The sequence below is a fragment of the Anneissia japonica genome, unplaced genomic scaffold, assembly GCF_011630105.1.
Source record: "Anneissia japonica isolate Jap-2015-1 unplaced genomic scaffold, ASM1163010v1 scaffold287736_len1891122_cov214, whole genome shotgun sequence".
In the NCBI taxonomy this organism is placed as follows: Eukaryota; Metazoa; Echinodermata; class Crinoidea; order Comatulida; family Comatulidae; genus Anneissia; species Anneissia japonica.
The window spans coordinates 358809-374832 of NW_022756106.1; the positions used below are offsets into that span (position 1 = coordinate 358809).

General features: G+C 34.6%; 1 protein-coding gene across 1 annotated transcript in view; it reads left to right on the forward strand.

Annotated features, from left to right (window-relative positions):
* Positions 1 to 16024, forward strand: part of LOC117123967 (poly [ADP-ribose] polymerase tankyrase-like) — a gene marked incomplete in the record, with an annotated part of 37392 nt that overhangs the window by 15494 nt on the left and 5874 nt on the right. The window contains 17 exon segments of the mRNA XM_033270067.1: positions 18 to 100; positions 838 to 950; positions 1948 to 2179; positions 2979 to 3138; positions 4174 to 4250; positions 4722 to 4983; positions 5781 to 5939; positions 6532 to 6649; positions 7532 to 7649; positions 7969 to 8233; positions 8882 to 9020; positions 9812 to 10015; positions 10878 to 11162; positions 12561 to 12621; positions 13689 to 13836; positions 14021 to 14224; positions 14977 to 15154. Coding sequence (XP_033125958.1) covers positions 18 to 100; positions 838 to 950; positions 1948 to 2179; positions 2979 to 3138; positions 4174 to 4250; positions 4722 to 4983; positions 5781 to 5939; positions 6532 to 6649; positions 7532 to 7649; positions 7969 to 8233; positions 8882 to 9020; positions 9812 to 10015; positions 10878 to 11162; positions 12561 to 12621; positions 13689 to 13836; positions 14021 to 14224; positions 14977 to 15154 — 2806 coding nt within the window.

Below are 16024 nucleotides of genomic sequence, written 5' to 3' on the forward strand. Positions count from 1 at the left end.
TTATGTTATTTTCGTAGATTAAAGAAGGAGCAAATGTACACATTTCATCGGATGATCTGGAAGATGATGGAAAGGCTTCTCCGCTTGTCCTAGCAGCAAGGTAAATTAAATCCTGAAACTAAACAGTCTTCCATGTCATCCCCCAGACCCAACTCATTTTTCTAATTCTGGATCTCTTATGCATTATTACTAAGCTGTGGCTGGGCAGAAAATTGTCTTTATTTCTGTAATGACACTTCTGAACAACAACAACAGCTGAACAAAGGGCGGATGAACTCCTCGGAGCCAACGGCCAAGCATGCTTTAGTTTAAAGAGTAGGTTTTAGTTTCATAGGACTACATCAACTTTTTTCAAAATGTCACACTCAAAGAGCTCAAATCACCAAGTGCATAGAGGCTTTTTTGCATGATGCGATTTACAAATCCAACTATTATTATTATTATTTCTTTGTTACCTCTAGCTTATTTTTTGAATACTTATGTGTGTTATTATATGCTAATTACTCCTTTGCCAAATTTACTGAGTCTAATTTTTGTTCTTTTAGTATTGAATATGCTATTATCTTCGTTTTGCTGTTCCCTTAGCTGAGGAGGTCATATCAATAGTTGAAAGCTTAATAGTTAATGTGTTATTTATCCTAGATATTCTGCAAAAGCCACATGATTCACTTGTTAGCCCAGTATATCTACAGGAATTACAACAAGATCTCATTTCTTGCAAGTCTCATGTCACAGGGAACATTTTCATTTACCTTGTGAAAAGGAAATGAAGATGAATATGTGTAATTTAAAGAAAAGGAAATGAGGATGAATATGTGCAATTTGTTTTTGGTGCAGGTACTCTCATTTTGAAGTGTTGCAACTTCTGTTGTCAAAGGGAGCATCAGTGACTGCCATTGACGAGAAGAACAAGAAAACTGCTCTCCATTATGCCGTTTGTTCTAAAAACAGTAAGTGTGCCTGTGTCAAAGTTCAATAGATTTATGAATATGGAGAAAAGTATCAAAAATGAGGTTTGCCATCGCAAAACCAGCATCAGAAAAAAAATGGAAATTGACTTTTTAATATATTCTTATTCTCTACATTATAAGCTTGAAAATGATGTGTCATTTAATGGAATTGACTTACTATTGGCAAACTTATGAATCCAGTAAAAGTATCACTACTTCTATGTACTGAAGTACTTAATACTACCACAGTACATTCTTATGCTAATTACTCACTTAACATTTAGCAACAGTACGCTAGTTTTGGGATGGCATGCCTCAAATATTCTGGATGCATTGTATTATATTAAATTGCATTATAGTAATCATTATGTATTAAAATATATATATTTATATTGAATTGCATTACATCACAGGTGGGCAAAGTGTGGGCTGCATGCCGCCTTCCAGCAATTTTTTTGCGGCACACGAAAATGAAGTAAAAACCCTGTGTGTGCAGCCCGTCAACCACATTTGGCTAGAAAACACCTTGTTTTTTGTGGCCCGACACCGATCATCTGTGAAAAGTAATAGTAAAACTGAGCATAAAGTGGCCATAAAACAGTGTATGAAGGTTTTTGAAAGTGCACTGAAACATAAAATTTTGGGTGCGGCCCACGGAGTCCAATCAAAACTTCACTTTGGCCCTCCGACCAATTTTGATGCCCACCATCCTACCTGCATTACATGATATATGTTATATTTTGTATGTATTTTATATTATTGTCAATTTTTATTCATATAATAATAGAGGTCTCTCTCCAATTAAAGACCACTTGTGGAACTGGCACTTCCATGGTATTTTGCAAATTCGGTCTCTAATTAGAATAATAAAAATAACAGAAATTTTTTAAATTCAGAAAAGTATTCTGTACTGGAGGTGGTCTTTAATTTGAGGGGTCTTTACTTAGAGGGAGACCTATACTTTGTATTAAATTATAATTGCTTTCATTTTAAACAGCTGACAGTGAAATACTGGCGGTAGTGAGAGCGCTCATACGCAAAAAGGCCAACGTAAATGCACTTGATGTAAACAAACGTACGCCTCTTCATCTTGCCGTGAACACTAACGATGGCGGGACAAATACAACTGCAGAGGTAGTTGAGGTTTTGCTGGAACATAACGCAAATGTTTTTGCTAAAGATGAAGATGAGTGCCTCCCACTACACTATGCTTTCTCAAAAATCGACGAGTGAGTCAGTTTTTCTGGATTCTTTTCTACAAATAATGGAATTTATTGAAACAAAAAAATATTGCCAAATCAGAGTGGCATTTGAAAATCAGGCTTGGAAAGTCTATTTCGTGAATACTTACCTGGATAATCCGATAAATGCCTAAGTTTCCTTTGAACTTACCTCTTGAGCATAAAAGACAAAATAATGGACTCGTCCTATCTCGCCTTTACATGCCCTACATGAATGAACAATATCCTTGTTTCCTTCTCGCTTTTGTCTTTTATAGACTTGTGAAAGCTTTCCGGCGATTTCTAGTGTTGTATAACAAAGAGTTTGTTGGTTTCCCATAGCCATGTTCGCGCGGAAGCCTACCTGTTCGAGGCCTAGCCCACGCGATGATAAGCACCCTTCTTGCCCGGCATGTCGCTCGTGCGATCGTGCGCCCTGTGTGATATTTGCAAAGCCTGAGCTCCTGTGAGGTTCCAGGCTGCTGTGGCTTGGATTGCTAGCAATCTCGGGCCCAGTCAAATTGACCTCTGATCAGATTTCGCTCATTACAAACGAAGCGCTGTCATTGTTGCAGCAGCAGCGTGTCGCTGCTGCGCCAGTTGCTCCTTCTCCTCCTGCTTCCCCAGCTGTTCCAGTTATTGGAACTACGTCTGCCGCGGGGTTGGAAGTTCGGGTTCCTGGGGAGTTCTCCCCTGCTGCTGTGGCCATTTTAGGGTTCAGAGCCAAACATCATCCACTAATAACATTTTTGATATACTTGAAGCTAATAGAATTATTTAATAATACTCGTATATATTTATTCAACAGTTTGGATAACAATTCGCAGATGGATCCGATAGAAATGGCGACAACAATTATTGAGAGTATGAAACGCAATCAGCTGAACTCCAGGAATGTTCGGGGCCAGACCCCACTGCACCTCGCTGCATATCGTGGAGCCTCTATATCGGCAATGTATATTGTTGAGGTGATTATTCTCTAAAGATTCTAAACTTCTTTTAATGCAAAAATGTTGCTTCTAAAATCTGCTTTGTTGCAGTCATTTATGGTTTTTTGTTGTCCAAAATCACAATAAATAATGTAAAGCAGACATTAAAATTGGTAGGGTCAAATTTAATTAATAATATATACTTAATGACCATCTATGGGCCTGTTTCTGCTGAGCAAGAAAACACGTTTTTAAACGGTTATTAAAAAACACATGTTTTTTCCCCAGCAGAAACGGGCCAAAAAACAAAAACACAGTTAAGAATGCGTTCTAAATATGAGTGTTTTAACATGCATTTTTTATAGGGTTGGCATTCAGAAAATACGTTTTTTCGTACACTTTTCAGCTGCAACACAATACTGTGTTAATCATGACCCGTCGGTTACCTAAATTGACCTCTTCGTTGGTTCGATAGTTTGATCGCGGGAAATTTGGGGCGAAAAAAAAATGAAACCAACAGGATAACATGCTTTAGCCTTACCATAATTTTTTCATGCTATCGCAGCATGTTGTTTACTTTTGCATGCGACCAATAAGGATATACAAACAAATATTACCTGTGTTTAATTCAATGCATTTTAAGACATCTGAAAAACACTTATGAATAAGGAGAGTAATAAAAATAGTGTTACATGTATACAAAACGGAAATAAGAACAGAAACAAAGTCAATTTTACAAACAAATTCATATATACAGGTAAGGCCAATAAAAAGATTGTTGTATTGCCAAAGAACAGTGACTCAGGGGCTGTCATTTCAAATATCTTGCATGTTGCTTAGACTGCTGTTGGTAGCAAAAGGTATGTTTTTGCTAAAAATTAAGCCAACATAAGATTATTAAGAAAGTGGCTAGTTAAAATAAAGTGCTTTTTCACTTGTGTGTGAAAGTATGAAATAATAGCACTTGTATATTTAAAAGGAATGAGATATGTGCTCTGTGCAGGAGAAGTATGTGGATAATAGTTTTATTCAAAATGGTATAACATATCTTTTATTTTGCTTTTCATATTCCAGAGGATACAAGATTATGAAGTCCGGGATAAATTTGGAAACACACCACTAGCTACAGCCTTGCTTGGAGGTTATGATAGGTAAATTATTATTATTAGTATTATTGACTTATTTTATTTATAACATTTAGGCAATCCTGCTTTGTTGATTTACTTTTGTATTGTTTTTCTTTTCTGTGTCACACAAGTAAAATAAATAATATATGATATTTAAATTGGTCTATTTCGTGAATACTTACCTGGATAACCGACTAATTGCCATTGGCCCCAAAACGGAACACCCCTTCGAAAAAAAAATGGAACAGTCCGACCCAAGGCGCCACGTGCGAACCGATATGATATTTAAAATGATTTGGTGGATTAGATTTTTCATTGATTCTCTCATTTAACATGCATTAAATAAAATACAGTACTATTCTGCTAAATTTGTTTTATTTGATAGAATATTTCTACTATCTTAATCATAGATTTTCAATGAAAATGAACTTTTTTGATATAATATGATTACAATATATTTAATATTCCTATATAACTTTTTGTCTCTTTTGTTAGTATGTGTATAATGCTGATTCAGAAGGGGTCCAGTATTAACATCAATGTTACTGAAGTCACAAAGGAGATGCTGAGCCCTCCAAAAAAGGATGAAGCAACGAAAGCCAAGTTTTGGCAGTGGAAGCCAAGTATTGTACCAGAAGCTAAACCTGAGGTAAAGTCCTTCTTTCGAAGAGTACTGGAGAATAACTGGCAAGGAGTGAGCTACCTTGTCATGGATCGACTCGACAAGTTCAAGATGACGTTCCTTCAAGCTGTACAGGTGTGTATATTTACACCCATAGACCCGTAGACAAACCCGTAGGCACACCCCCAGACATTTGGATATTCCCACATAATTAGTGACATACCCACATACTATTAGACACACTCATAGACATAGACACGCCGACAGACTGTCATATATGGCTACAACCTATTAGACACATCATCAGGCTTGCCCACATAATGTTAGATTCTCCCACATACAGTCGGACACATCCATAAAGAATAGACATGCCCAGACACAGTTAGAAATGGTCACTGGCTGTTAGAAACACCATTGGACACAGCCACTTACTGGTAGACAGATCCACATGCTGTTAGACACACCCGTAGACACATAGACATGCTCACACTGCTACAGAAACCTTGACGCACCCCTAGACATGCCCACAGTTCGTTCAAAGATACTGAACCATGCAGTAACATTAATTACCCTTGAGATGATATACAATCATGGTTGTCGATAGTGAGATATAGTTAATATTTATTTTATGTGTTACTTATGAGTTACTTGGTATTTAGCGCAGTAATCTTTAGGTTACGAAGCGCTTTGTTTTCCATGTTCATTGAGTCCACAGGCTTTAGTGTTGCTGCCATATTTATTAGCATAGTACCAGGCAACCCCACCAGGTACACATATATACTACTGGGTGGAAAGAAGCAACGCTTGGCTCAAGGACACAAGCCAAGTGCCCAGCGAGGTTGGGAAATTAAACTGTTTCTACGGCACCAAGCCGCTTCCACAATTAATATTTATTCAGGTTTGACTGACTTTAAAAAAATGTTTTTCTATAGTGTGCCTTTGAAGCCCTAAAATTCCAGACAGCTTTAACCATGATTCGCAAACAAAAGGACACCCAGAAAATCTTGGCTGTGAACAACAGAAGCCAAAATCTGCTTCATTTGTTATGCTTGAATGCACCTCGCAATCAGGAAACCAACCTACAAGTACAGGTAAGAGAGGTAGGGGTGTTGTCACCTGTTGGCTCATATCAGTCACTGTCTTGTGAGAAGTTTATTAAATAAAATAAAGAAATAAAATGTAAAAATTATTTAATTGTATTTGTATTTTGTGGAGCTGTAGCTCAGTTGTTAAGATGCTTACTTCATAATTCCAGGATCCTGGGTTCAAATCCTGTATGATACCAGAATATTTAACTCTAATAGCCTAGGCTAGGTCTACATGTGATTAGCCTAAAAGGGGGCTAGGTGTAGGCCTACCCTACACCTAATTAAACTAGGCCTAGTCTTGTTAATAGACTAGAAACAACTTCTACCCTGTAAGTGGCGAGTCAAAATAAATAAAAAGATAAATATATAATAAGATTTATATTTATTTACTTTGAGAGCCTCCCTATTGAAGTTGATTATTACTATTTAACAATCTATAGACCACTATTGTTTTTGCTGCTGATCAAAAGTTTTAGGGGATTAGAGAAAATTTTCATCTTTGACATGCTTTCCCATAAATTTAAAATTTCTGATTAGTTCCAAAAATCCACATTATGGTGTTTAATAATTCACCTCCTGTTTTGTCACACACTAGGTTGCTGAAATGCTCTCCAAACGCGGCTTGGATTTTTCTCGGAAAGACGCCTACTCCTGTACAGCCATCACTTACACCGCTGCTACTCAGAATAATGCACTCATAACTTTCTTTTTCAGTAAGTAAAAAATGAGAAAAATTTGGGGGAAAATGTTGTTATATATAAAGCCATATTCACACATTTTCGTTTTCATTGCAATAGCTAGCCCTCAAACTACCCTCCCAATTTTTGGGTTGGCATAGGCCTACTTCAGCCTGCCCAGCTACTGTAGCTTGACCAAGGTTTTTCAAATCGATAGTTCACATGTGCAGCAGGCATGATAGGCCTAACATTCGTAGCAAAGAATAAATAACATTGATACGTTTTATAAAAAGATTGTAATAGTCAATTACCAACTTATGGGAAATATCCGTATTGTAGAAGAAATACAACGCTGTGATGTCTATTCCATTTAAGGTAGGCATAGGTTTAGATAGGAAAATAGACCACTTGTACTAGGCCTACTCTGTCTGGCTGTGTGATGTGAAGCGTGATGTTCTGGCTTAACCAAGAAAGCTTAATATTTTCAGAATAATAATAATAGGATGTTAATCTTTTATATAATACTGTGTTTGACTTTTAAAATGTGGTTGAATAAATGAAAAACAATCCATAAAGAAGCAAGACCGTTTCCATTAAATCATTATTGAAGGAACATCAGTTTTATACTACTAGGCCTATAGCCTTGCTTATAAAGAATTTCGCGATTTTTGCTCGCCCTAAATTTTCGCGATTGTTGCTGTATTATTGAAAAAAGGTTATTGTTGATTATACTTCATGAAATTAAGAAACGTGAGTGATTTTAGATTCTGTTGAGTCGTGTGTATGTTATGTTAGTGGGTGTTCACTAAAGTAATTTTCAGTTTCAGGTACTTGATTTGTTGCATGAACAATGATTAAATTTGATTTGTCAATTTCTACAATTATAATTGTCCGATGTAATTTTATTATAATTTACAGACTACGACAATGACAAATTTGAGAATGCTATCAGTACCCTTGATTCAATTGGTCGATTGCCGATGGCAGCCCTCTTCTACAACCCTACTTTTGATGAAACCACAAAACATATTATAGAGTAAGTGTCCTTCTAAAGTTTAGTCTATAGCCCAGAATTTTGTGTGTGATTTTTAAATTCCTAACCTAGTGCATACAATCATAATGTAATCAATACTGTCTGACCACCACTGATATACAGACAATTCAATTTGACTCCTATTTTGTGATAAACTTAAGCCCAGGCTATCAAATTTGTGACATGCCTAAATATTGTCATGATGACATCACATCATGACCATATATAGGCACTTCATGACTATATATGGGCATACAACAATTTTTTTCAAAAAATATTTGATAATCTAGACAGCCTTAGTTTTTTTTCTTTGCATTTACAGACTTTTTATGAGATGTGGTGGCTCCCTCAACATTCGTAGTCCGATACCGTACGTGGATCCAGCCATCACAAAGTTCATTCCACAACCAAAGAGCCTTACTGAATTATTTCATGGTACACCTCACCGTAACATCGATCAGACCCCCCTCATCGTTTGTATTCGTAATCGTCTATTCGATGCTGTTTCTTTCCTGCTCAAAAACGGCGCAGATCTAAATTACCCAGACAAAGATATGGTCACCCCTCTGATGCATGCTGTTAAGAAAGTAATTATTGTTGTTATTCTACCAGGACCAATGAATCAATTCTTTAAGTCTACACATCGGATTATTTTTCGGCCTATTTCTAACGTTCAATGCCAGTAGTGCATTTTGGGTAATAAATGGTGACATCATTGCTAAAATAATTTAGCCGTAATTGTCAAAAATAATAGTGTTTTTTGAACATGATTCGCAATTCAGCCTTTTGGCTGCCATGTTTTTGTTTTTATATGTTTTATGAATTTGAATTTTGAATAAATACCATATAATATAGAAGTTATCAAATGTATTAAAGATTGAATGTTGGCCTTTTGAACCACTATAAAAATCTGGTTACACTAAAATGTTATGTTTTTTTTTGTTCATATTCCCCATTTTTTATAAGTTATATTATTTGATATAGGACTTTATACTTATATATTAAATTGTATATAACCTTTTTTTTGTATTTTAATAAAATATAATTGCAATATTATTAAGTATTTTTTAATAATTAAATATTTTTACATGGACTTTTAATAAATAAAATAATATAGGAAATAGTAATTGTATATAATATTTTTTGACTATGATACTTTAAGGATTTTTTGGCCTAGTTACTGACCATCTGAATGCAAATATACAATTTATCATGAATTGTTGATTTATCTGTAGAATGATGATGACATAGTGAAGCTACTGTTAAATGATTCCTATACGATTAACGGCAAGAGTGGTGCTAGGGCTGGCAACAATATGTACGTAGGTCAACCTCGTCTGATGTGGGGAGTGAAAAAAGCAAAAATGCCCAGAGGTATATTTATCATTTATAACTTATTCATTCATTATACTGCTTAGTTGCTTTATTGTGTGTGTATTATGTATATATATATATATACTGTCTCTTATACACATCTAGATGTGTATAAGAGACAGGTACACATATATACTAATTGTTAACATATATGGCATAATACAAACAAACAAATATTAAAATAGAATCCAGTATTTATTTGCATTGCTATTCTCCCAACGACCATTGGAAGTCAAAGCAATGGCACTTAACTAGACAATGGTTACTCAGTTACAACCAAAGCTGTTTTGATGGTATTCATATTTTTTAGCGGGCAATATATCCTATACGTTATTGAAACCAACATTCACTTCTAGATAATATTTAACTAGACAACTGGAGCAAATTCTTGGTTAAAGCATACACTATTTTAATTGATAATCAATACAGTAACATTGAACGAACGTTACTTCGAATAAAGAGAGGGAGGCCATGATTCAACATTTCATCTTTTATCTATAACCCATAATTTGCAGCCTCATTGTGCTAAATTGTGTATGGTCGTGGTCCGTGACTATTGCAGCAGCCGTAGATAGGCGCTAAATAGCTTCATGTTCAAATTAGTCTGCAACAACAGGGCCAAAATGAACTATAGCATCAGGGTAATTCCCTTATATAGCACATCATGTCAATGCAGCTATGTAAGTCAAATTACTACCTAGCCTTTGGATAAAACACCTATGTAGCATATGCACAGCTCCCAGATTGAAGTATCTGAAATATAACTGAATATTTACATTTTTATTTTATAGGCTATGGTTTTGTAAATAGCAATGATGATGACGAAGATGAAGTTGATGAAGATGATGAAGATGATGAGAGCAAGGAAGAGGAGGATATGGATGTGGATGAGAATGAAAATGAAAATGAAAATAGTGATGAAGATATGGATTCTGAAGAAGGTAACGGTGACAAAAAGGAAGAGAAAAAATTAGCCAAAAAGAAAAAGCAAATTGGTAAGTAAACTTTGTATTATAACATTAACTTTTTTTTCATTTATAATTTGAATTCACATTTTCATGTTTTATTATTATTGTTATTATTAATTTATTGTATTATATTATACATACATAACATCATTTATATAGTGCTATTTCAAGAAGATTAGAGCACTCAAAAACCTGGTTCTCACAAGAGCCCTAGTATCTGGATCGAGAGCTAACCGTTAGCGCTAACCATTAGTGCTAACCGTTAGCGGTATCAGGATACCGCTATCGGTTAGCAAGTTGAGTGCGTTTCTATCATCAACCAATCGCATGTACGTGTTTACAATTTCATATTGGCCAGTGATTCGATCATCATATTTTTGGTATCCGAATCAGGATTTTCTCGTATGGACGCACGACAGCTAACAGTTAACAGGATCCAGATCCTGCTAACCGTTAGCAGCCGTGTGAGAACGTAGCCAAAGTGTGGACCACAGGAGCTTTTACAGTAACTTTCTTCTCCCTTAAGGGTCTTTTTGTGTCTGAGCTGGCCGGTAAACAGCTAACTCTTCTTTGTCCAAAACAGGGCTGGATGGACCAGTGCACCCTACTCGTTTTAAAAGATGTACTGGGTTTTTTATAGTGCACATAAGCCAATTGTGTACACTGGGCCTACGGTTTATAGTCTTTAACCAAGAAGACTTGTTCCACCTCCAGAACCATGGGCGAGCGTGCCATTCGAACCTGCGCCAATAATATGGATGATGGTTGCGGTGCCCATGCCTTAACCACTTGGCCATTCGACTCGCCAATATTATTGTATTGCTATGTATTATATAATAATATTTTACTATATCATATTAGATTTTTATTTTCATCATGATTTTTGCAGATGAGTTTGTAATGACAAGCAAAGTTAACTTAAATGCAACGGATTCTAGAGCCCGGAATGTGATCCACCACATGATACACGCCAAAGAAGAAGGAACCTACGAGAACGTAGACATGCTGGAGCTCCTCGTCAAAGTCGGTGCTTCATTGGACCAGAAAGATGCAAATGGCAAGACGCCATTAGACTACGCGATGAGCGTGAGATCCTCTGAATTGGCATCCACTATTCAGAGACTTCAAAAAGTAGCAAAGAAAAATATGGTGAGAACAATTCACAGATCTCAATCGACCAAATGAATAGCCAGTGGCATAGGGCGTCGTGGCGACGTCCTAATTAACCGATAATTACAGGGTTGTGGTAACGATGCCCGGGATATTCTATAATGTTTACAAAAGTTGTTATTGAGAGTTATTAACATAATTAGCTCTCTGACTTATTGAGTCAGAGTTCAAAGTAAAAATAAAATGGCTGCACCCAGTAAAAGAGCACGATTGATGTTGATAAGTGATTGTTTAATAATAGGGAGGTTTCGCAACCTTACGAAAATGATAATGAGTACGTCATTATTACTAATGTCATTATTACTAATGTCATTATTACTAACGTCATTATTACTAACGTCATTATTACTAACGTCATTATTACTAACGTCATTATTACTAACGTCATTATTACTAACGTCATTATTACTAACGTCATTATTACTAACGTCAATATTACTAACGTCATTATTACTAACGTCATTATTACTAACGTCATTATTACTAACGTCATTATTACTAACGTCATTATTACTAACGTCATTATTACTAACGTCATTATTACTAACGTCATTATTACTAACGTCATTATTACTAACGTCATTATTACTAACGTCATTATTACTAACGTCATTATTACTAACGTCATTATTACTAACGTCATTATTACTAACGTCATTATTACTAACGTCATTATTACTAACGTCATTATTACTAACGTCATTATTACTAACGTCATTATTACTAACGTCATTATTACTAACGTCATTATTACTAACGTCATTATTACTAACGTCATTATTACTAACGTCATTATTACTAACGTCATTATTACTAACGTCATTATTACTAACGTCATTATTACTAACGTCATTATTACTAACGTCATTATTACTAACGTCATTATTACTAACGTCATTATTACTAACGTCATTATTACTAACGTCATTATTACTAACGTCATTATTACTAACGTCATTATTACTAACGTCATTATTACTAACGTCATTATTACTAACGTCATTATTACTAACGTCATTATTACTAACGTCATTATTACTAACGTCATTATTACTAACGTCATTATTACTAACGTCATTATTACTAACGTCATTATTACTAACGTCATTATTACTAACGTCATTATTACTAACGTCATTATTACTAACGTCATTATTACTAACGTCATTATTACTAACGTCATTATTACTAACGTCATTATTACTAACGTCATTATTACTAACGTCATTATTACTAACGTCATTATTACTAACGTCATTATTACTAACGTCATTATTACTAACGTCATTATTACTAACGTCATTATTACTAACGTCATTATTACTAACGTCATTATTACTAACGTCATTATTACTAACGTCATTATTACTAACGTCATTATTACTAACGTCATTATTACTAGTCAAGGAGTTCCTGAAGGTGTTTAAAAGCAAGACTGGCAATAATTGGAGTGACGTTAAAAAGTAAGACATTCTCAAACTCAAATATTTTAATAATAATAGGTAGATTTTAAAGCGCAAATAAACAAGCCCTCTAAGCGCTAGGTCCAAATAAAAAAAAATGGCAAAATGAAAATAATTCCAACATACAATTATATGAGGCTTACCATCCAAAAGCCTGCATTAATGACCAAAAAAATGAAAAATGACTTTTTTATATTCTCCACATTATAAGCTTTAAAATGATGGGTCATTTACTGAAATCAACTTACTATTGCCAAAGTTAAGAGTAAAAGTATTACAGCTTCTCTGTACTAAAGTATACAATACTGACAGATTCTTATGCTAATTTCTCAGTTTAACATTTATTGACAGTACACTGGTTTTAGGATGCCAAGCCTCATGTTTTTTTGTGTTTGTTGATCATCCAAATTTATAGTTACTATATATTAAGAGAATTTGTTCATTGAATGTTACACTGCATATTATATATTATGTAAAGCTTTCTTCATACTATTAAGCAACTATTTCAACATTTGAGGGCACTTTTGAGAAATAGAAGCCAAAAGAGCTGTTATTAGAAAGAAAACTGAAATAATGGCTCATAAGCCTTCTATTTTCAAAAAATGCCTGAAATAACTTGGAAAAAATTGCTTCAATTGAACAACCTTTGTATCTCAACTAGCCTAGGTCTCAAGTCTAGACTTCATTCATGGTAGCAATGTAGGTTAGGCTTGTTTTCTGCATTGCCTAGCAACGAATTATTCTTTGTGGTGTCATAGTAAGGAGTTTTCCTAGAGCGTTTTGCACACAAGCCGCAAACAACAAAGGTCTCTATAATAAATTGTTGTCCGCTCGGGGATAGGGAAAATTATGTGGAAGATTAAATTATGACATCATGAGTGATTGACAAATACCTGTTTACTGCCCAAATATGTGTATGATATGACATCATCATGACTACTGGGCAAATCCTATATTTGTCACAAAGTGTCGACAGACCGCAGGAATTTACTCAATGTTGGATGAATGAAAGTATTATTTAACATGATTTTATTTATTTTATATTTTGTAAACTTTATTTTTTTCAGTTTTGAGAAACAGCCAAAGAAGTATCGGCTAGTTAATGGTGAACCGTATAAATCCAAGAAGGTATATAAACAAGATAAGAACGCTTCATTAGACATTACATTGCCCTCCAAGTTACCCAGTCCTGTTAAAGATGTGATGAAAAGTTTGGTAAGATTTCACACTTTCAATTGAAAATCATGTAATTTCAAATATAAAGAAAAAAGAGAATAAAAGATTATAAATTTGTTTACATCAACTACATAACCCTTTCGGACAATTTTGTATTTTCTACAGGTTCTTTCTAGTGTACACTTTTTGTAAATTTGTTTTAATTATAATTTGCTTTTCTCAGACAAATCACAAGATGTACGAAGCATCAATGAGAGACATCCACATCGATGCAAACTACTTCCCAACCCGCTATATCTCTCGTGAAATTCTTATGGAGGCCAAAACAATACTAGGAAAAGTGCGAGACAAAATCAAAGAAATTGACCGCCTTCGCAACGAGAATTTGTTACAGGAGATTGAGAAATACCAGGGCTTGATGGAAGAAGTATGCATAAATTTTAATATCTTTAGGCGAGACTTTTTTAATACCTTGTCTTAGCAAACCCGCCGCCCTCCAATAATGATGATTTCGAATAAAAATAAAAATTTTATTTTTGGCCAATTACTGCACCCACTGCCACAAAAAAAATTGAAATTTCAAGAAAAAAATAAGTTTTTCTTTATTTTATTACGCCCCCTACTGCCTTGAAATTTCCAAAAATAGGATATGTATAATATTTCTTCCTAATAATATAAATTTAAAGCATTTAACCCTCCCATTACACTGTTTATATTCACCAATAAAATTTTATTCTTATTTTCTCCTCTGTCTGGATGATTTTGGTAAAACTTGCTATATTTTTTCTCCCCCCACCCCCTGACAATCTTTAAAATAATAAGTTCGCGAAACATGGTGTAAGAAAAGTCTTGTCTTACAATGCAATGGAAAGGTTTAAATGATTTAATCCCATTCTCTTAAAACAAATGTTGGGAGGTCAAGAAGACATCACATTATATTCTAATGAAGAACTTAGAACAAATGGTTGACTATATCAAGCTTACCTCCAATGGATTGCTATGTGTTTAACCCGATTTTTCTAATTGACCTAGTAAAAACATTGGCAACTTAGTTTTTATATTACTTCAACATGAGCAAGTTAATTTAACAAAAGATTATTATGACCTTTTTTCTGGGGTCAAAACATCTTAGAAAAACTAATTTCTTTTTTTTTTTTTTTTTTTTTTGCTTCTATCAAGATTAACCTCCTCAGCAATGAATTTTATGAGCTCATCCCTCACATCAACTTCTCATATACAAACACATCACCGCTTACGGATGATAATACGCTCAAGGAAGCTGCCGAACTCATTGCCAACCTACTAGACTATGAAGTCGCCAGTAAGGTCATCCTAGCAGCTCGCTACCGTCAACAAGGTACACTACCTAGTGTTTTTTTAGGTGGAAATAAAAATATGTTTTTCCACACTACATATTTTCTTTTTTATCCAGTTACTTCTTTTTATGTCTAAATATTCTTGTTTCCATGCGCATACTTATGTTTCTAACATGGTCATTGGAATAAACACCTGTGCAACATACTGCAGTAGTCTGTGCATAGTTGTTTGGACCTACCAGGTACCCACTTATATTCATGGGTGAAGAGGAGACAAACGTAGATAAAGTACCTTTGTACAAGGACACAAACAAAATTCACAGTGATGGTTCAAACCTTAGACCTCAAGTTTAAGATTCCAAATCTCAACCACTTTATCAACTGCAGTTGAGATTTTCAAACATACCGATCCAAACATTGTCATGTTACTATTTCGTTTTTGTTATATCTGTTTGTGTAGCATTACTACTATTATTATATGGATCATATTCAAATGATACACACATTTTAAGTCCTGTCCAGATTAACACAATACTCACATATTATTTGCTAATCTGTGTGAATAATACACATATTTAAAGCCCTGTTCAGACTTATCAAATTTCATTTGGCAAAAATTTGTGACATGCCTAAATATGGTCATGATGACATCACATCTGACAATATATAGGCACATCATGACTATATATGGGCACATCATGACTTTATATAGGCACATCATGACTATATATGGGCATACAACAGTTTTTTGTCTAACAAAATTGGATAGTCTTGACAGAGCCTAAGGTATAAAATAATGAAGAGCTTTCGATTTGCACGGCAAAGTGACTCTAGAAAAGATTCACTCATGCATGACCAGCTTAGGTTTTCTACCAACTTGCATCCTAGAATTCACACGACGAGGAGAACTT